Raw genomic sequence first — 22,470 nt, forward strand, 5'->3', positions numbered from 1 at the left:
ATAGTTGCGGTGCGCTTTTTTCTGTCCCTGATTCTCCACCGAAATGTTCCTGTACCGCATGTTTTGAGTCGATGAGCGCATCGACGGAATGATTGTGTGTCGCTATCGAAAGCAGTAACAGCAGGGTGAAAAATGAACTATTACTAAACCGAAACCCGATGAGAGTTTATCTATGGTTTTTGCCTTCCATTTGCTTCCGGTGGTGGATTGGAAAATGCGAAGGATCCCGAGAGAAGGTGAAATCCGAGTTCAAAAGCCCCTGCTTGCCTGTCTTCCTGCGGTGAACTTCTCTCGATAATTCGATTTTGAATACACTGAATTTGTCGATTGGATTTGCTGCGAGAACCACCACCATGTGTGCAGTTTTTTTTTGCAACCGCACGTGCTGTCAGTTCAACCACCCCTTGTTGAAGGTCCGATCCTATCCCGGTTACGACGGGTTCGACTGGGATGCTGCCAGTTTGTCGTTGTTCTTTTCTGTTCTGCCCTTTTGGAACGGTGCTGTGAGAATGGTGCGCGCGCATAAAATTATTTTTTGTTATTACTTCTTCTACTGGGTATTGGTGAGATCCCATCCGCCCCCAAAAGTTCAGCGGTCCCAGTGTCCATCCCACCCCAATCGCCATCATCCGGTGTGGATTCTTGTCCAAATGTGAGTTCATTCGTTCGCTTTTCGCCGGATGATGGGTTCTCCACGAAGCTGCTGGTAGCTTCTCCGACTAACACGCACTCTATACAATATTCTGAAACACATTTTCTAAATGCCTCGTCGGAATGCTCCTCGCTCCGCGTTGATGGAATTGTGCTTCCAGTCTCTCTAACCCTCTAGATGAACGTACCAAACGCTGGTGCTGTCCGTTCGTTGTTACACATTTCGCCTACACTAAAATGGCTGCTAACGGAGCAGTTTTTCAACCGATGGGATACTTTCACTTCGATTAAACGCTCATATAGGATTAAAGCAACTAGTTGTTCGTACTCCCAAAAATATCAAACTATCCACGTAACAAAGCTTTCAGTCACAACCCGACTAACATGTTTTTTTTCTTCCTCCACAGAACATTGAATTTTTCCTGAACAAAGAAATCACCCATTTTATCACCGACAAGGACTACGGCAGCAGCACCAGCACCCATCAAAATCAACCAGCGACGAACGCTGACCTAGACGGCCCTTGTTCAACCAGCAGTTATCCGGCCCACTACTCCCAGCAGCAACAACAGCCGGGCACCCCAACTACGCCGAAAACTCCCCTTTCGCATCCCTACCTGCACCTGCAGCAGTATGTGAACGAAGCATCGCCTTCGTCGCCATGTATAGGAGCAATCGGAACGGGTGCACCATCGGCAGCCGGAACAACAGCAGGCGGCAGAAGCAGCCACAAGTATCATCAGCAAAACAGCAGCAGCAGCTTGAACAGTACCCCTGCCAAGGGTGGGAACTTTGTCGGCACCTCCGGTGCGGCCCCTAGTGAGAGCAAGGTGAGTGTTGTCTTTTTTTTCTAAATTTCAAGTAATTGTAAGCACGAAAATAAGTGGGCTCTGAATCCCTTAGTTATAGGGCGATAGTCTATTTTGCATGATGTTCAAGATGGCACTAGAAGATGTTAGTCGACCAGTTCTGACTAATTGTTTTGTTGAAAACGCAGGTCCTTACATAACTACACTCTTCATAAGCGATTGTTAATTCCACCAGCGATCGTCAATACGCGAATTGCCAATCGTGGGTTTCAAGTTTCAACACCTCCCCTCAATTCGCAGATGGAGAATGTTGAATAGCATCGTCGATGGCGACCTTCCCGCAACACCAACAACTTCTTCTAGCCATCTCAATCAGCAGACACATGCTAACCACAGCGTAGCAAGATAAACTCTTTCAGTGAGCTTCTTCTTCCAATCTTGATCTCTGGCAGAAGTAGTTGTCCAGCTTTGCTCTGGTGTTGGCAATGAGGTGAGACTGGCAACTGACCGTCGCCCAAAGTGCTTAAATTCCCTTCCAGCACTTGAACACGAGCTTGCTGACTGCAGCATAGCACAACACCACGAGTGTAACCCTCTCGACGATCTGCTTCATCCAAGATCCGCTTCGGGCTAATCCTCCAGTTGTCCTGGACCACTTCTCCCTGCGCTGACCAATCTCGGCTTCGGATCCCGGAAGTCCTCCTCCTGGTCGTCCGCAATGTAGCTCGAGACGACATCGAGATTAACCTTCTCGGAACCTGCCTTGCTGTCTTCGAACTCCAGTGGCACCGCTGGATGTTCTCTGGGTCCTGTGGCTGACGAACTCCTCCGCCCTGTGCGCTGATACTCTTGCTAACTGCAAGTCTTGAGAGTACCCCTCTCGCGGCAACCCTTTCTTCCAATCCAGACGTAACTGGGCCCTTAACCTGTTGAAAACGCAGGTTTCAATTGTGGAATAGAGTTATCGTTTATTTTCAATCTAAGTAAGGTCCTTACATAGCTACACTATACATTAGCGATTGTTTATTTCACCAGCGATCGTCAATACGCGAATTGCCAATTGTGGCTTTCAACATGTTCATTAATTATGTGTATGTTGTTATTTGCCCCATCGATTGCTACGATGAGAAAAATTCAACACTCCTCCTTAACATAAACATTCGCAGTCTCCTTACTGCCTTCGGCGGCTCCTGTTGCAACTCGACGACCTTACTTCTGATTCCTACTAGACGATCTGCCAGTGGCTTCAGGACGGGCTGATTCCTGGCTCGACGACCTCCAACAAGCCTCCCGGTACGACGACCTTTCAATTGGCTCCTGATTCGGCGATTTTCCATGATTCTTGATTCGACCACCTTCCATCTGACTTCTGGAATGGCTCCCTTGCGACCTTCCATGCCACCGGTCCGACGACCTCCCAGTGGCTGCGGTCTGACGACTTAGTTGGTTCCGACAGGACGCTCTTATTTTCGCCCGACTTCACACCAAGCTTCCGCTGGTTCGCTACTCGCCGACCTTCCGAAGATCCGACCAATCGACCTTTTTTATTAGTTGATCACCCAGGTGGTAAATTCTTTTTATGGATTGCATTCCAAGGCACGGCGAGCGACTGAGTCCCCCCCCCCTCCCCCCCCCAGTATGCTACTCGGGGTCAATGGGTGCAATTGGACGACTCATGATACTAAGTACCCCTACGCCATAAAGTCCACTTGGGGCCTCTGGTCATAATTCCCATCCGGACCTGCATCGAAGGCTGTACCCGAGATGGGAGACCAAGTCCGCGCTTAAGCGCTCATCGGCTAACTCAATTTCAAGTCAAAACTCCAGCATATAATACCCTGCCTCTTGTTACGGTTCAAGACCAATGACCTCTCCTCTGACGACTCGAGGTCCGGCCTTTACTCGTAGCTCGAGGCTCGCTTGTTTTACACGACTATCGTGCGCTCCACCTCTGTTCGCGATCACTGTAAGAGACCAATGACCTCTCCTCTAACGACTCGAAATCTTGGCTCCGCTTTGGTTGGCTCGAGGCCCTCTCCTCTTTGCTGTCCATGTGCCGAATCGAGAGCAGCTTATCCTGGACACGCGCCTGTCACAGCACACGTCCGAGGCTTTACGAAACTGCTCGGATGATTCCCGGCGAAGATGTCATCCTATACCGACTCGAGTGACTCACCCGCCGACGACGTGAGGTCACCCTACCCGAGAGTATTTCGCGGTGAAAATACTCTTTCCCCTACGAGCTCGACTGCGAAGAAGGTCAAGGCTTATACCCGCAGCTTTCTTCGTAGGGAGCGCGTTCTACTCAGATACTCCGCGGCGGTGGAGGTATCCTACACAACGTTCGCGACGCACCTAACAGCTCGGCATACCCAGGAGGTACAGTCTTATCTTTGCATGCTTTACTGCCAGGATTGGACGCGCACTACTCAGATGCTCCCCGATGAAGGAGACACCCTACACCGGTCGCGGACTGGTGCTGGTTCCAACTCCTCTACAGGGCAGTCATGACCCGGGTGAACCCATCGCTGACCACGCAACATCCTTGACTAGTCAAAAACTGTGTCATGCAGAAATCCACCTCTCCATGTCTCCGGTCCATCCAGAATCTGACATTAGGGATCAAGCGATGGGTCCAACGGCCACGTTCCAAGAGGTCCCACTGGTGCTGCCAGTTGGACATCGAGGACTTTCTAGCATGTCTCCGCACATCGGGCATGTGCCTGTGCTCGTAGCAGAAGATATCTTCCTCTAGCAAGACCGAGATGGGCATGACCCCAGCCACAACATCAGAAGCTACCGAGAACACCGTCCAGTATGCGCTGATTACTCGCAGGTCCATCAGCCGCTGCACACTGCAGGGCTTTTGTAGGTTACACTGCCTGCTCAAGGCTGCCTTCCAGACTGCCGCTCCGTACCGCAAAATGGACGAGGTCACACTCGCCAGGACCCTCCTTTTGCTGCAGCGGATCGCCGAGTTATTCGACATGACCTGTGAGAGGGCTGCTGTCATCATTGCCGCTCTTTTACAGGCGTAGTCGACATGGGCTGTGAAGCTCAGCCAGTCGTCGATCATCACCCCCAGGTACTTGATCGCACGCTTGGATTCGATTGCGCTCGGTCCAGCTGCAATCGTCCATGATTGTGCTGAAATAAGGATAGTGATCAATCGACCTTCCATGGCACTTGCCCGACGACCTCCCGTGTTTCCTGACTTTTCGACCTTCACCTGGCTTCCCGATTCGATGATCTCTTCTAGTTGACTATTGGTTCGACAACCATCAACGATGCAGTTGGCGGACAGTTATTGAAAAACTTATGCGGTACATCTGTGCTCGATGTTTACTCATGGGCTAGCGATTAATACAACGGTTATCCATAAGCAAAATAAGATCCAAATTTGGCTTTCAAGGCGTGATAGCAAAACTTGGTATATTTTTGGCATAAAAATCTGCTCATGTATTGAACCTTATTCATGTTTATCAGAATTCAATTTAAAATATTAAAAAAGCATTCCCCCATCCCCAAAAAATCCACCTAACGATTTCCCTCTCACTTCTCTTCTACCCACAGGGCAAACCGACTCAACCCCGCAGCCGTGCGGATGCTATGCTACAGCGGGTCCGTCAACAGAGCCAGAATCCAAATTCGCCCACCGTCGTGAGCCATCTGTTTCCGGCCTCGAACGGGAGCCATCATCCGCCGAGCCCTTGCAGCCCGGCACCACCGGTATCGATCCCGCCGGCAACCGTAAACGCAGTATCATCCAACACATTCCGGTTCGATCGCAATAGCCAAAGTCCGGCCCAGTTGGCCAAATCTTGGGGCAAGCCGATCTGGACCACCGAATATGCAATAAAATTTCTGAAGAAGGTCATTGAAACGTGTAAATCTTCCGGGACGAACGGGACCGGCATCGGTGCCACAGCAGATCCTCGTGGGAACGAATCCAAACACCAGTCGCGGAAATCCGCCAACCTTCAACACCTGAGGGGGGATTTTGTGAAGATCGAATCTAGCCAGAGGCAACACAGACCAGCTTTTCAACTGTTCAAACGGTGGCCAGTGTTAAATTTGAGTGCGCGTTCCAGTGCATCGCCGTTCGAAAGTGAGAAAGAAAGGGATAAACCACAGGCGGCAACAGCACAAGATTCGGTTCAACAAACTGCGGGTGTTGCCAATAAACAGCAGACGATAGGAATTCACACAGCGCAGCAGGAAAGTGTTCCCCAGAAGACGGTTGCTACTGGACAGACTAATGTAACGACTGCCTACACGACAAAACCAACTCCCCGGGAACAGCAACAGTGCGGCTACTGTGAAATCTGTCGTATTGAGTACGATGTATTGGATAACCATTTAAAAACTGAGGAGCACCATAGTTTTGTGGCCAACGATGGCAATTTTACAGCACTAGACAAACTTATACGGGAAGGTGAAGTGGATTTACAAAAGTTCTTGACTGCCAACGAGCAATTTGTGAAGGAAAATTTGTTAGACGAGCACACAGTAGTGAACAAAAGTGATCAACCGGAAGCAAGGGAAGAAGAAAAACAAAAGGACAAGGAAAACCTGAAAACAGTGTTGGAGGGTGCATTGGACCAGGGAGAAACTGTGTCGTCCGAAAGCGCCGCGGAGCAAGAATGTAAACCAGACGAACTGCATCCGAATAAAGACGACCAGAACGCTGCCGAAGTACCGGGCGTAATAACTACTCTGCAGCAAGTTTCGAAAGCAATACGCACGTACTCTAGAAAGCGCAAAGGTATGATCCGTTACGACAAATTATTCTCGAACTTTACGTAGCTAGTCAAGTTGATTAGTCCCTGTGTAGTTGAAGTAGTTTGGTTTTTTTTCTATTATGACGATATCTTAAAGTTTATACCGATGTTAAGGGTTGGATAAATTTAACTTCTATGAAAACATTAACTTCTATTTTATTTAATTCTGAAAACATCACGAAGCTCTGCCTTAGAACACATAATAAGACTGAGTCCGGTCCGACCTCTCAACTCTTCAATTCGGGAAAAGTCAGAAAATTTCATGTTCCTCTCTAGCGTTGGCCATCCCTGAAGTTAAACGTATGATAATGTCAACAATATACGAAGTACGTTCAGCTATATTTATGATTGATTTGCAGAAAACCTCTACTTACTCCATTCTAAATCTAGCTGAGTCGGGTTCGAATCATTTCCTTAGAGAGATAGATCGAGTAGTCTGCTGACAGTAAAACACTCTTTCTTCAAAACTAAACCAGGGAAGCTTCCATAATATAAACATTATGGACAAGGTCGGTTTACCAAAACAAAGTAATCTGAAATAACCATGGCAAAATAGCTAAACGGGAACCTAATACAGACCCCGTTCGATTTTGGCGACACGCCCGAACATTTTGTGTTGCCAGAATCGAATGGTTATTTTTTTTATCGACATTTTTTCATTTATTACTACAAAAAAAACTAAGGTACACCGGGGAAAGTGTGGACGGTTTTTCGTATGGTTCTACTTTAAAAAATCGTTTGAAAAAATCAACAGTAGATAAATTTTGATAGAATTACATGTGATGAAAAACATGTTGTTTACAAACGCTGAAGAGATGAGCTTGATAGACGCAAAACGAGAAAAGTTATCACGTAAATTGTTCTGGACTGATGGTGTCTTCACGACATTTTAAACCAACGTTTCTTTTCCATACTGGTTGTTACAATGTAGCGATTTTCGTCAAGAGCCAGTAAGTTAACGAGAAATTTGCAATTGAAAAAGATGCACATCAACTCGACATCAGAAAATGAACAAAAAGTCGCTCTAAACATCCGCTATTGTCGGAATCGTATCTCTTTAACAGTATTGGATAGAATGTTAAATTTACTTGTAATCGTAAATTTAACATTCTACATTCAAATTTTGAAAAAAATAGTGCACAGTATTGTTTTGATAGCCATCGTCCCTACTACCAAGCGTCCACACTTACCCCGGTGTACCTTATTATTATTATCATTCGCGTAACTCATACAGCCTTGTTATACCAAACTGATACTGTAGACGAAATTTTAACGTTTTTGATGGAACGTATAGATGCTAACGTCCTTACTTCCAAAAAGAATGGCAGCTGTCGTGCGTCTCAATTAAAATTCGTGTAAAAAAAAGTCGGTGTTCCCTTAGGCCGTATTATTGGTCCACTAATTTATACTTTTTTCAATGATTAACTAGATGAGGTGTTCGTTGTTCATTGTTTTCAGTAGCTATTTTTACCAATAAGGTATACCTACGATTTTCTAATGTTTTAAAATTCTAAATTAACGTATGGTTCCCTTGTTTTTTTTTTTTCAGCTAAAAACACCCCCGGCAACACACCTGATCTATCGGAGCAACCGATAGGGTCTCCCACAGTTTCATCTCCTCCTGCCAAGCGAACCTACGCGGGGCGGAAGGCAGCGAAAAGATCTGCTACAGCTAGCCCGAAGGCATCAGTGGCAGCAGAGCCAGAACCGATCTCGGAACCAGAGCCCTCCGGAAGGCAAATGTTTGGACGGCGCTCAGCGATCTATCATCATCCTCACAACACACTCAACCATCACAATCATCAGAAGGTTCAGAAGGCCAAACAGCAGCTGTTGATTGACCAGCAAAAGTACAAGGAACAGAAACAGAGAGCAGACGCCGCTGCAATTGTCGCCGAAGACGACAACGACGACGATCAAAGCGACCACGAGTATTCTTCCGGGAGTGAAACGGTAGAACCAACTCCGGTAGCGGCAACCAATCATCCAAGGCAGACGAAGAAACTAAACAAAAACGAAGCCAGCTCGGTGGATGCGATGAAAGTTCTCAACGAACGAGACGACAAGGAGAAAGACCGGCAATCGAAACGAAGCGCAGCAGACAGAATGGGATTGAAAGGATCTAGCTTGAAGGAGGTTACGAATCCAACGGTGGCCGATATCGTCGAGTGCGATGGGCTGGACCCAAAGAACACCAAACGGATAAGCCTGGGTCTAAGGCAGAACCCGAAACGGGCAAACCTAAACGAAGATTTCACTAGCTTGCTGGATGAAACTTTGGGACCGTTGAAGAAACAACGGAGAGTACGGCGGGAATCGGTCAAGAAGGTAAACTATTCCGAACCGCGGGAAGATGACATTGTTTCACAAGAAGAAATACTGGAAAGCATTTTGGAAACAAGCGCCAAGGAAGCGGGTCAACCGATCAAGAAAAAAGGTGGCTCTCCCAAACGACCATTGGACGTTAAAATAAGAGGCATTCAATGGCGAGCTCCTTCGCCACAGGATCGGCCTCCGATTAAATCCCCAATGCTATACAAAGTGATAGAAGATCCAAAACCCAAAAATAAAAAGACTGCGTCGCCTTCAAAGGATTCAAACGGTGCAGGAAGCCCTAGCAAGTCGAAGAAAAATGGTCTCATTGTCAAGATTCGGCGAGTTCGGCAAACCGAATTGAATTTACTGAATGACGAAGCGGAAAATTTCATGTTTCCCAAAAAGGACGACAGTTCCGATGAGGAAACAGACGAAGACCGGCAAACATCTTCAGAAACTGGACCAGGTGAATACTCGCAAGAGATTCCAAGCAGTGACGTTGAGCACCGAAATACTAGCATGCGTAAATCGGCAGGAACTCCAATACCGCAGGCCAGTAACCGTAAACGGACACCTGCCTTGGCGGGTAGTCTACCGGGACCGAAATCGCCCCAAAACCAGCCTACCACCTCCAATGAACAGGTCGAACGATCTTCGACACCCTTATCGTCGGTGTCGGCCCGAGGAAAACGACGTGGTATCCGAGGATTGGAAGCATTCCTGCAGGATAATGCCGAGTATTACAAATTTACTGACCCGGGCTCCAGGTTGCGATTTCCGGATGCCCCCATCCAGCCAAACCCCGAACTAAAATCAACTGCTGACCTAGCAGCAGAAGCAGCAGCAGCCGACAAAGGTCTAATGCCACCGCCACCAAAGAGGAAAAGTGGTTGGCCGCGCGGTAAACCCCGCAAATCGGTCCAACCAGAGGCCACCGTTACGACCTCGGACGAGAATCAAGAGGATGCTGGTAGTGCCAGCTCCTCCGAACAACAGGACGTAACCGGTTACGTGCTGCCGGCGGCTTTAGGAACAGTTCGTGGGAAGGAGGATGGGATGGGGGTGTTCAGATGGAGTAGTTTTATCAACAATTGTGAAAAGATTGAACCGTATCGGTTCGCCTTCGAGCGGGTACCATCGCTGGAACCGTGGTTCGAAACGTTCCAGCGGCAGGACGAGAGCACCGAGAAGACGTACGAATACTTTGGCAATACCGGTAAGTTGGCTGATTCAGTTTATTTTTGTTCTCGGGTAACTGATGATATTTTTTTCAGCATACCGGAAACTGCCATACGAAATGGGAAAGCTGCCGGGTTTGCAGCCAAACTGTTGTTTCCTGAACTATCGACAAAAGTCACAAACTCCAGAGGACCCGAATCCGCCTAGTGGCAGCAGCAAAGGCGCCTCCTCGAAATCCAAAACGGATGCCGATGCAGGCGATGAAACGGATAGCGTCAGCAGCAGTAAAGAGATCCTAGCGCTACCGCTCAAGAAACGAAAACTGCTCTTGGATGCGGATCGTCCGCGAAAAAGTCCCCGGGAGCACGCTTCGACGCTGGCCATCTTGAGCTTACTGCAGCAACAACAACAGCACAATCGACGAAGGACTCTCAGCGGTGGAAGTGTACCGATGGTATCCACCGGCAACCTGCCTCCGCCGAGTCCGACGCCCTACAGTCCCAAAAAGGAAGCCATCAAGCAGCAACAGCAGGAAGCCGATTCCGCGCTCGGAGATGAAATTCGTTCGTCCTGCGGAAGTGATCCTATAACGGAAAAAGACGTAGAAATGGAGGAGTCTGAAACGACATGCAAAAAGATTAAATTTAACCCGCCGACCATGGTCGATCCTAACTTCATCGACTACAAAACTATGTGCCAAGAGTTGGATGATTTCCTAAACGAACAGGGTGCTGACTTTCCCGAGGAAGAGTTGATCCCGTCGAAACCGAAGCTGATCGTTCCTTTGCTGGGTGAGACGCCACTGCCGCAGGATTGGTCCGACATTGTGCAACATTGTGATAAGGAGCCGCCTCTGAGTGTCAAATCAGTGGCCCGACATGAGTGCATCGTGCGCAAAATCATGACCTACGATCGGAAACCACGTCCTTTGGGTGCTATTACGTTGAAATCATTCGACGTCGGAATCGGACTTGGTACGAGTTTGTTCAAGAAAGCACGGATAAATCGTACCGGATGGCCGAATGTGAAGAAACGTATTGTTACCAGGAAGCAGCAGAAAATGCTGAAGGTAGTCAAAACCGACGGGGAGATGAAGACAGAGGCTGGTGCTGACGATGGGGAGGGATCTCGGAAATCATCCACCGAAGATTCAATGATGAGCGGTGTTGAAAAGTTGAAACAGGAGGACGAGGACGATCTGGAAGATGACGATGATGAATTCGAGGACACGATGACTATGCTGGATGACGATGACCAACAAACGACTATCGGGGGTCAGCCGGATAATTTGCTGACAGACGACGAAGAATCGGATGATGCGCCAAAAAGTGCTCCGGCCGGTAAGTTTACTACCCAATTGATACATGAAATGAAGATTTAGGTTACTTACTCAAATTTATTCTTTTTAATCTTAGATCCACCTCGAACTGCTACTCCAGTGCCATCCAAGGTCGTAGAAAGTATTCGCGCTCCAAGCAGCTCTCGATCTGGTTTACCAAGTAGCAAAAGTGAAGCCAGCATTAGTGCCGCTCCTGAATCGCAGGCGGAAAGTAACATCGAGCCATCCACATCGACTGCGTCCGTAACGGTGCCAGCAAATAGTGATGACGGGCAGCAAAATCCCCCGACAACTAGTGGCAATGTACCCGGTCCTGGTCGAAGTAAACCCAACCAGGCGGAGGACGATGACAAGGAGTGCGATTCGATTAGCTCACGAAGTATCTTTGTGAGCGATGACTGTGATACAACTTCGTCTACGCTCATCAACATGTGTACCGAAGATCCGCTTGGGCCAGGATGTACGACTCCGCAGCCAGAAGAAACTTCGGAAAATCATCGACCAGCATCCCGGGCCCGACTGAACAACACCCGTTCGATGAACTCTGCTGGTGCAGCATCAAGCACCGATCGCAAGCGGCTTCAGCCGGTTGTTCGTATCGAACGACTGTCTTGTCCAAGCACCATGCGCACCCGATCCTCTTCGCGGACACCGGTAAAGCGCACCTACAAACGATCGATCTTTACCAGCGCACTTTGCAACTCGGCAGGGAAACCGCATAAGAAAAAACGAAAATATAACCGTCATAAGGTTAATGGAAATAGTGGTGCATCATCTGTCGGTTCTTCAACTCCTACTACCTGTTCCGAGGATGCCGTTTCATCGTCACTCGAATGTGAAGACTCGATGGCCGGTGAAGAGCAACCCTCTACGCCGCCACGAAAATCCATCAAAGATCGACCACCCACACCTAGCCCCATTAAATTTTCTCCCCGAAAGTTACGGAAACCCCGGGGGAGGTGGTATCGGGAACGATAGGGCCCCGCAGCAGGTCTTAGTTTTAATTGAACATACAAACAAGGGAATAACACCTGCGATAAAATATAGGCTCAACAAATCCCGAGTTACTGAATTTGAAAGCCAAGGGTAAAGCAAAAGAACTGAATCGTCGTGACTGTCCTATTATGTGTAGGGTTTTATAGCTTTTGTTCAACGAATTTCGCTTCCCCCCCACCAAGCAAAGCAAACTTTCGCCGCTTTGTTTGTGCCGGAGGTTTCTTTTGGAACTGAAACACGACTTCGTCGCTACCGACGTCTCTCAAACATTAAACATCATCATCAACCTTCGACAGCGCATACTAGAACAGATCGTGTTTGTTTTAGTTGTACCGTTTTATTTACAATTTATTTAATTTTAGGTTGTAGCGCAAATTCGTTTGATTAGTGGTACTGTTTTTTTATTAGGATTAGCTTTAAGACAGTTGAAAGGATAAAGAATACTAACAACAAATAAATCACCATACAATACGGAATCGCAAATGTGTAAAAAAAAACAAACAAACAAACCAATAGGCAAAGGAAACTTACCGAATCGTTTATCACCCCTAGATTAGGAACGCGTATTGTATTATTTTTCGCGTTTTTCCTCCCTCTTTCTCCGAGGAAAAAAAGCGCAATATTGGAAACCCAATTGCGAAATCCAGTATAGGCCAAGAAAAAAAACGGAAAAATTCCAAGGAAACCGCAGAACAAAATGTCCAAAATATACTACAAGCGTATTAGTGATGGTAAAAAATTTCGCCATTGGAACCCATTGGAAAATACATACCGAATACACGTTACAAGTCAAAAGATATCATTTTAAATTATAACCATTTGCAGCTTAGGAGACAGCAGGAGGAAAACAGAACAATGGAAAATACACCCAGACAGAAGGAAAAGATATCTCAACGGAATAATGTAATAAAGAAAGACGATGTTTAAACAATTACAAGTGAGCTGTTTTTTTTTTAATTTTCAAACCACGAAAGAAATTTTGCCCCCAAGCATAGGTCTTTTTAGATCTAAAAAAGAAATCTGAACAGATTGAATGTTGTTTTGGGTTTTTTTTGTTTTTTTTTGTTTTTGTTTTTTTTTGCACGAAAGGGGGAGTTTTTTTTTTAGTTTATGAAGGAGTTTTGATTTGTGGAGGAAGGGGATAATGCTTGTCGGAAGTTTGGTGAGAGGTAACAGGATATTCTTAGGCTATGGTATTGGAGACAGGAGGTAAGGATATGTTTTATGGAGTTAGGGGTAAGACAGGAATTGCAGGTAGGGAAGTTATCTTTGCCCATTATGTATTCGTGGGTGAGCCGCGTGTGGCCGATGCGGAGTCGAGTTAAGGCTCTTTTTTCGGAAGAGTAGGTTTTATCAGTCCATCCTTGCGTCGTGTTTTTAATCTTTCGCAACTTCGACCGATTGTTCGTAGCCCATTCGATTTCCCAGGCTTCCAGTATCTGGTTCTTAATGGTTCGAGTGGCGTCGGATTGCGGGATGGAAATCGTGGGGGGAGTCATTTTGGAGCCAGCTGAGAAAGTCGATCGGCTGACTCGTTACCTGGAATGCCGGAGTGCCCGGTATCCAGCAGAGTGTGATGTTCTTACTGGGAAATAGGTGAAAAATAGATTGGATCCAGGGGTGTTTTAGGTTGCCGGCTGCCAATGCAGAGAGAACACTAGCCGAGTCAGAAAAAATGACGGTGTCTGTGGTAGATTTCTGAACGGCATCAAGCATGGCGTAGGCTTCTGAACTGAAGACGGAGCATTGACCCGGAAAGGGCAGACTTCTATTGCAGATTCCGTCATATATGCCGCAACCCACCCTTCCATCAGGTGTTCTAAAACCGTCGGCATAGATGTGTAAGGAGTTGGAGTATTTGTCTTCGACGAGTTGATAAAAGTGTGGCAGGACGATGGCTGAGGCTTTGCCGGCTTTGATTACTTTGCCTTGGCTCAGATCTACTTTTGGATTAGTGTCGTTCCAATATTTAGTTGATGGACCGTTTTTTGTACAGATAGGGTGAAGGGGTTCACCGATGAGCTTGACTAGTAGTGTGTTAGTTCTTTCAACTAGTGGGGTATCTCTGGAGCCACCGTTAGCGAGTGACCTTATAGCTTTCAGGGAAAGATGTTTAGTGAGGAGATAGATGAAGGGTAGTTGACCACTTTCGGCCATCAGTGATGGGATTGGACTTGATCTGAAGGCGGAGCTTATGATTCTGACACAGTCGTTGTACAGTGGTTCTAGCTTTTTTATCACCTCATCTGTGGCTGTGGGTTGACTTTTTGGGGGAGAATTGGAAGCCCATTTTGGGGGCCCACTCGGCGACTAGGTTCACCGCATGTTAGAGTCTTCTTCGGGCCATAATAGGAGAGATAGATAGCAAGAGGATGTCGTCGGCGTATATTAAAGTTTTGATACCCGACATTGTTTCGAAAAGGGTATTAATGGCGATTAGGAACAAGACTGGTGCTATGACCGAGCCTTGGGGAACGCCGCCCGGAACAGGCCGGATATGAGAGCGTACACCGTTTATAAGGACATGGATGTATCTTTGGGATAGGAAATTTTTAATGTATAGGTACATCCGGCCGCCAATGTTCCACTTGGCTATTTGGATGAGGATGGCTGTGCGATCGACTCGATCGAAGGCCTTCGATAGGTCGAGTGAAAGGGCCTAGACGTGGTGTTTTTGGTTTAAGGTGGTGGTCAGAATGGATTCGAGATCATCAAAGTAGTCGTCTACTGATCTGCCGGCGCGGAAGGCGAACTGTCGTGAGCCGAGGACCTTTTTTTTTGTCCAGGATAGTATTAAGGCGTCGATTGACCATCCTCTCCATTATTTTGCCGGAGCAATCGAGGAGGGTAATGGGTCGGTAGCTATCTACTGAGTGAGGGTTTTGTTGGGGTTTGAGTATTGGGATTACCAGGCCTATCTTCCAACTCTCGGGGAGTTCACCATTTGACCAGATTTGGTTAAGTATTTTTTAAAAATGTTTTTTTTTTGCCGGAAGGGAGAGGTTCTTGAGCAGGGGTAACCTAACTCGTCAGGGCCTGCGGAAAGTTCTTTGACTTTGGAGAGTGCAAACTCCAATTCTTCATATGTGAATGGGCAGTTGTAATCCAGGTTATTGTGGTCCGATGTTGGAGGGAAATCGGTAGGTTGGGAATGGGAAGAGGAAGAGACGGAGGAGAAGTGATTGCAGAAGGAGTTGGCTAGGGTTAAAGAATCATTGTTGTATTGGTTGTTTAGTAGAAGGTGATATGGATCCTTTCGAGAGTTGCCATTTAGGGTTTTTAATTTTGGACCAGAGTACGCTAGCAGAGGTATTGGGGTGAATTTCACTCGTAAACTGTTGCCAGCAGGCTGCTTTGGCATTCATAACTTCTCGTTTGGCTAGGGAGTTGGCTGATTTGTATTCATCGAGGGCTATTGTTTTACTAGGGTGATCAGGGGGAAGACGTTTCAGAGCACGGAGTTTTTTACGACGTAGTTTAATGGCATCCCTGACCTCTGGACCTCACCATGGGACGGCATTTCTGCCGGGTTTACCACTGGTTCGGGGGATGTGTTTTTCGGCGGATTCGATCAATATTTTGGAGAAGGATGGTATGCAGTTTGGTTGTCTATTTCGAGTTGATATTCAAGCCAGTTGGCTCTTTGTACTTCCATTTCGGCCTAGTTGCAACTTGTGGGGAGGGGTGTTGGATGTTTGCGATTATGAGGAAATGGTCACTTCCGTGGGTATCGTCAAGGACGAACCAGTGGAACTTTGGTCCAAGCTCCCAAGAAACGAGGGTGAGATCCAGGGTGGTCATTGCTCCAGTTACTGGGTTAAGACTGGTTGGTGGGGAATTATTTAAGAAGGCAAGGTTGTGGATGGCAGCCAAATTCTCCAGATATAAGCCTTTTTTAGATGTGTGAGTATTTCCCCATGAGATAGAGTGGGCATTGGGGTCCGTCATAATGATTAGAGTGCCTATAAGAAGAGTGACGCCAATGTCAAAATTTGAATAGCGATGAGCTGTCAGTGTCGTTCCAAACGAACAAATGACCTGTCAAATTCTGCCTGAGAAGGCTTGGTCGGCGAGGAAGGCAAGAGGAAGGACATGGTCGCAAGAAACAACGCATTGGACAAGGTTCAGAGTGGGATGATATTCGATGTTGATTGGTGTACCGTCGATCAGCTTATCCAGCTTGAGTAGGGCATTAACTTGGGCAGGGTTGCGGACTCGGAGCAGATAATTCTCACCGCCATCGATTGGGTTACCTCCATCGATTTTTCCTACGAGTTTTTCCACCGTTGTGGAAACTAGAAAGAGGTTTTTAGGTTTGGCTTTTCCGGAAGGTCGAAGTCGGAGGAATTGGATATCTCCAAATTCTCCACGGGGGTCCATCCATGTGGGAACAGTACGTAGGAGCCGATTGTCAGGTGGCTTTGGCAAGCCGTTCCAAACGGGGGGAGCTTCCCCCATATTGAGGTGATTTACGCTCTAGCGGGACGATTTGGGAATGAACTGTCTATATGATGTCCGTGATTGAGAACACCGATGCACCGGTGGTGCGAGAAAAAAGAATCACTAGCACTATACTGACTAAGAGACGAGAGAGAATCACGCACGTCTGTTCGGCACGAAAGTCGAAAGTGAACTGAGCCTTTCTGAATGAGAAACATCTTGCGAATTTAATGAATACGCACTTTAGATTTGCAACGGAAACTTTAGAGAGAGAAAAAACAACTTAGCGGTTTTAGAAGTATCTATATCAGTTATGGGGATTTTTTTTTATTATCTGACAATTTGCGCCGGGGGTCTTCAGATTTTCCCCAAAATTGAAAATTTGGTTCATTTTTGCGACTTAAAAACACATGTATTTTTTCAGATTTTAACATTTTTATTTTTTGAGTTAGCTTTGGTAAGATTTTTTTGTAAATAAAAAATAACTATTTTTCAAAGCTACATAACTCTGTTGTTTCTCAACGGAAATTATAAAATAGCACATCAAAATGCATCGAAATTTTATCAGCTTTCTAAATAGAATAGTTGAGAAAAATTAAATAATGACCTTCAACATGAAAAGTTGAAAATAAACTTTAAATGGCGTCTAAAAGTACCGTCTGCACCACCGAATATTTTGCAAAAAATACCATTGAATAGCTCAATTTATGATGCAACTTTCATCTGAAGACACCAAAGTGGGCCATTAACACCTTGAAGAGTTATGAAAGAAATAATGACAATAAATCTCTTTTTTTGCATCGAAAACAAACAATGGTCGAACAACTGCACTCACATATGGAGATAGCAAGCACTTCTAACAACATGGAAACAAAAGAACTTACCAAAGCAGGTAAAAACACTACTTTTTCGTGCTTTGTAGAGTGTTTGCAGCAAAACTGACTTTGAATTTTAACCAAAATTCTTAGTATCGTATTGTTTAAGTGATATAACTAATAATGGGAATGTTGCTTTTACAACCTAGTCATATACTATGTAACTTATTAATTTTTCGATCAAAGATCATTGTGAAGCATAATCAATGCCAATAGTAGAAGGTTCAGTCCCTGTGTTTGGGATCACAAAAATGTGATTAAAAAATGAAACATACGGGCTTTACATAGTTTTTATATCGGGAGCTAAGCACTGAACACCAAAATCCTTTCCCATTGATCAAAAAAGTATGAGAAAGTGGCACAAATGTTGTAGAAATAATCAAAGAGCTCAGTATGGCCAGCCCAGGCTATAAAATGATGAAAATATGATAATTTTACCGTATTCGTTTTCTACATTCGCCCAGTTTTGAGGTTTACCATACTAGAACGAACATAATTCGTCGTCAATGTTTTGCTACCTCGATCGCTCACAAACGAATCTTCAGTGTTCCACCGTCCATTTTAAATCAAATCTGGGCAATTACGGATGCAAAACTTAGCGCATAAACTTCTAAAAATGACAGTAAAATGTGCATAACTTGTTGTGACCTGGTGCAAAACTGGGTATAAACGAATACGTTATTAGATTTTTGGATATAACATGAAGTCAGTTAAGCTGCAACAATCTACCGCCCCTTCTTTCATAACAGTCCCATATACAAAAATAAGCAAGCGAGACAATCAGCTTTTTCTGTTTTGGAATATATTTTTAAATTGTGACCACCACTTTCAGCATAAACTAAAATCGTTTCTAGGTTGTCATAATATATCGTTAGGCCTGAAATTTTCGAAATTGGGTTATTGGTAAGATCGAGAGCACCATTTTTATTCATTATGGGACTGTTAATCGACCATATTTGAAACCTTTTTCGAATCTACTAGCATAACAGTCCCATACAAAATATATTTTTCTCACCAAGCTACTTTCTATGACTTAAATTTGATCATTTTTGAACTTCTAAACTCAATTGTCAGAAAAAGAAACATACTTTTGCAAAAAAATATCATGAATTCCACATTGTAAGTTGAATCTTTTTACGATTTTTGATTGCATCCGATAGTTTTTCGCTCAAGAAGTCATTCCTAAGAAAGTCAGACCTGCCTTCGAAAACTAGTGTGCATCATTCGACATCAAGTGAGTTAAAAAAATGTTTAAATGATTCAAAGCAATAAACCAAAGACTATTTCGCCGAAAGAAACATTGAAAAGTAACCAAATCCGTGGTATTTCACATATGGGACTTTTAATCAGCTATATTTCATATAGGACAGCCACGAATTGATATTTTTTTTCGAAATTTCTAGAACAAAACCTCTTTTTTTAGTCTTTTATGTTGAAGCCATATGTTGACCTAAAATAACGAAAATTCATATGGGACTGTTATGGGAGTAGGGGCAGTCTGAAAAGGACGACAAAATAGTGTTTTTTACCAGCTTTGATAAGTTCTTTTGTTTCCATATTGTTAGAGGTGCTTGCTATCTCCATATGTGAGTGCAGTTGTTCGACCATTGTTTGTTTTCGATGCAAAAAAAGAGATTTATTGTCATTATTTCTTTCATAACTCTTCAAGGTGTTAATGGCCCACTTTGGTGTCTTCAGATGAAAGTTGCATCATGAATCGAGCTATACAATGGTATTTTTTGCAAAATATTCGGTGGTGCAGACGGTACTTTTAGACGCCATTTAAAGTTTATTTTCAACTTTTCATGTTGAAGGTCATTATTAAATTTTTTTCAACTATTCTATTTGGAAAGCTGATAAAATTTCGATGCATTTTGATGTGCTATTTTATAATTTCCGTTGAGAAACAACAGAGTTATGTAGCTTTGAAAAATGGTTATTTTTCATTTACAAAAAAATCTTACCGAAGCTAACTCAAAAAATAAAAATGTTAGAAATCTGAAAAAATACATGTGTTTTTAGGTCGCAAAAATGAACCAAATTTTCAATTTTGGGGAAAATCTGAAGACCCCCGGCGCAAACCCGTCAGATAATAAAAAAAAATCCCCTTATGCGAAATCTCGAGTTAAGCTTTTGTTTTCGTTACCATTTCCCGTTTTACACAATTGAATCGAAGACTTAACGTGACTTTACAGTTTATATGTGATCCTACGCTGAAATTCAACAAATTGGGAAAAGATATTATACCATCAATCCAGTATCGGTACCACTAAATCCGTCACCGTCCCGAGGTGGGCTTTCTGCAAAGAAATCGCAATTATTTCGAAATGTATCAGCATAACATAAATTAAGAGGGGGAACGTTCTTTCGATTAATCACAGACGACAACAGATTAGGTACTGATAAAGTAAATCCCATACTTCATTTTTATTTTCAACTTCGATTTACCGCACACGAGATTTTATCTCCCCTTTTATTCTCTTTTAAAGGATTCTATTTATTGTGTTTGTTCAAAATTTAATTTCGTTTGATTTATTTTATTTTTTTTTACATGATTGGAGTGACCAAAAGGAAAAAATGAAAGCCGAAAACGAGAATATAAACTGCAATCAAGTTGAAAATCATAAAACCTGTTGCTGTTGATAATTTGGTTCAGAACTTGAAATATGCTTTCAATAATCTTTTAGTAGAATGTATCCAGTTTTTTTTAACCTTTTAATAAGAAAGCCTTAATTGGTCTTGTAATTTGGCATAAGAATTCAAAGTATTTTTACATCTTTCTTACTAGTCTCAAAAAAAAAAATTTAAATTTAAATATCAGGTTTACCTTGGTGAATTAAAAAACATTTTCAGAACAATATTTTCAATCAGAATCATAGTTTGTGTTGAGAAATTGTAACAAAATTGCGCCACCCCAATGTTTTGATAATTTTTAGGACACATCATATTTACCAACTCCTGTCTTAATTTTGTTTATGGTCGTTTGTGAATCTTTAATTTTGCCTTGTTCGAGTGTTCGCTGCTTCTTAAAAAATCGGGCATTGAAGTCTTTAAAAAAAACACTCTGACGAAGTAGTTGCATACTTTAAGGGGCTAAAAATTCTGATTTTCAGTTTTAATCTTGAATTTGATTAAACGCATGTAACTTAATCATTTTGCACAAAAAATCGTTAGGAACTCAGGGTTATTCAGGTTCCAGCGAATAAATCGCGTGTGAGCTTTCATTACGTCATTTGAAACTAAAAGTAAACAAAGAGTTTTATTAGGAAAAAAATTAAAAAAATTACATAAACTTGTCGCAACTTCTTTCCATTTAGAATATTTGTAGCCTGAACAACATATTCTTCATGTGAAATACAAATTTTAAAATTGGCTTGATAACTTTTGCAGCTGTTTTCTGTGAATTCATACGACGTAATGAAAGTTCACGCGAGTTATAATTTGGCATAAGAATTCCAAGTATTTTTACATCTTTCTCACTAATCACAAAAATTAATAAAAAAATCAAATTTTAAATTAAAATATCTGGTTTACCTTGGCAAAATAAAAAAAAAAACATTTCCAAAACTATATTTTCAATCAGAAAACAGGTTGTGTTGAGAAATTATAATAAAATTGTGCCACCCAAATCTTTTGATAGTTTTTAGAACACATCATATTTACCAACTCTTGTCTTAATTTTATTTATGGTCGTTTGTAAAACTAATTTTGCCTTGTTCGAGGGTTTGCTGCTTCTTAAAAAACGGGCATTGAAGTCTTTAAAAAACTGTGACGAAAGTAGTTGCATACTTTAAGGGGCTAAAAATCTGATTTTCTATTTTAATCTTGAACTTGATTAAACTCATGTAATTTAATCATTTTGCACAAAACAAAATCGATAAGAAGGTTTTTCAGGTTCTAGCGATTAAATACATAAAATACATTCTGAGAAAATTTGCAAAAGTGCCAGTTAAAACGAAAAAAAAACGCAGCTTCGAACTACCAAACATTCACTCATTAAATCTCAGCTAGATCTCTATCCAACAAGTTCCATTTGAGAATAAATCTTCCGAAAAATTTTGTGTAGTAGATTTCTTTATTGTATTTTAGTATGTTTTGTTCATGTAAATATACACGCATTTGAAATCGAATTGATTCTCCCTTTCAATAAAATTCGATCGTTTTTTTTTTTGGTGAATCGCGATCAGCTTTCTGTGCATACTCGTATGTTAAGAATAATTTTCCTACAAAGGTACGTGTATAATCGTGATTTGATTACTTTTAACAGTTTGTAAATTATGCTTATAAGGATGGGGTTAAGTCTCTTGAAGAGTTCCATTGTTCTCGTCTCGCTTTGAGAAGCGTTAGGTTGTTTTTTAAATGTTATTTTATAGGTGAAAAAGACCCAGTATGGATTCAAATAAAAAATACGAAAAATATTTGGATTGTTTTGAGTAGAATTTTCTTATAGAAAATATGTTTTAGGGCTGTTTTTTCTTCTAATATTTGATTTCTGTCATTCGCCAGCCACCGTAGAAAACTTCGTTAAAACACCTAGATTTAGAATGGAATTTATCAAAAAAAAAACATAACAAATTGCATAAAGGGGGTTTAAAGATTTAATAAATTTAACCATTATTTATCCTAACGGAATAGAATGAGTACGAATAAAACATAAGTTGTACTTATCGAATATGGAAAACGATTTAAAAACAACACTACACTGAACAAAAAGGTTCACTAATTTCGGGCTACAATCGCATTTGGATCTCACTCACACACACACCGATAATTTTGTATGGAAAACCCAAAAATCATTCATAATTCGAACGTTCACACATCGTAGAATTTCTAGAAAAACAGGGAATCAAAACAGGAACGCTAGCGACTTTTCGGGCTAAGAATTGAAACGGAACCCGGGGGTTATGTTTCATCTAGGGTCAGGTCCCATGTTTGGTTAGAGTTCTCCGCATTCCACTGCTCTTAAGATGAATCTCCGGGCCTTTTAGTGACAAATTTTGGATCCAAAGAACCGGGAACCTATTGGTTTGAAAACAGAAATACACAGAAAAAAAGACAGATGTTAGGTAAAAACACACAATTTG

The 22,470-nt window shown here is 43.3% G+C and overlaps 2 protein-coding genes across 5 annotated transcripts in view; one reads left to right on the forward strand and one right to left on the reverse strand.

Moving 5' to 3' along the window:
- The window catches only part of LOC129743269 (uncharacterized), a 49,484-nt gene extending 36,476 nt beyond the window's left edge, over nucleotides 1–13,008 (forward strand). For 3 of the 4 annotated variants that reach the window (XM_055735250.1, XM_055735251.1, XM_055735253.1), the window contains 5 exons: nucleotides 1,059–1,481; nucleotides 5,034–6,225; nucleotides 7,791–9,773; nucleotides 9,832–11,076; nucleotides 11,152–13,008. In XM_055735250.1, the coding sequence (XP_055591225.1) occupies nucleotides 1,059–1,481; nucleotides 5,034–6,225; nucleotides 7,791–9,773; nucleotides 9,832–11,076; nucleotides 11,152–12,053 (5,745 nt within the window). In that variant the 3' untranslated portion in view covers nucleotides 12,054–13,008. Of the gene's footprint in view, nucleotides 1–143; nucleotides 237–1,058; nucleotides 1,482–5,033; nucleotides 6,226–7,790; nucleotides 9,774–9,831; nucleotides 11,077–11,151 lie in introns of those variants that run through there. The other variant, XM_055735252.1, reaches the window with a different exon arrangement.
- Nucleotides 13,009–19,778: 6,770 nt separating this feature from the next.
- The window catches only part of LOC129749707 (6-phosphofructo-2-kinase/fructose-2,6-bisphosphatase), a 140,940-nt gene continuing 138,248 nt past the window's right edge, over nucleotides 19,779–22,470 (reverse strand). The window contains exon 8 of the mRNA XM_055744760.1: nucleotides 19,779–22,405. Coding sequence (XP_055600735.1) covers nucleotides 22,349–22,405 — 57 coding nt within the window. The 3' untranslated portion in view covers nucleotides 19,779–22,348. The remainder of the gene's footprint in view (nucleotides 22,406–22,470) is intronic.

The sequence above is a fragment of the Uranotaenia lowii genome, chromosome 2 (assembly GCF_029784155.1).
Source record: "Uranotaenia lowii strain MFRU-FL chromosome 2, ASM2978415v1, whole genome shotgun sequence".
In the NCBI taxonomy this organism is placed as follows: Eukaryota; Metazoa; Arthropoda; class Insecta; order Diptera; family Culicidae; genus Uranotaenia; species Uranotaenia lowii.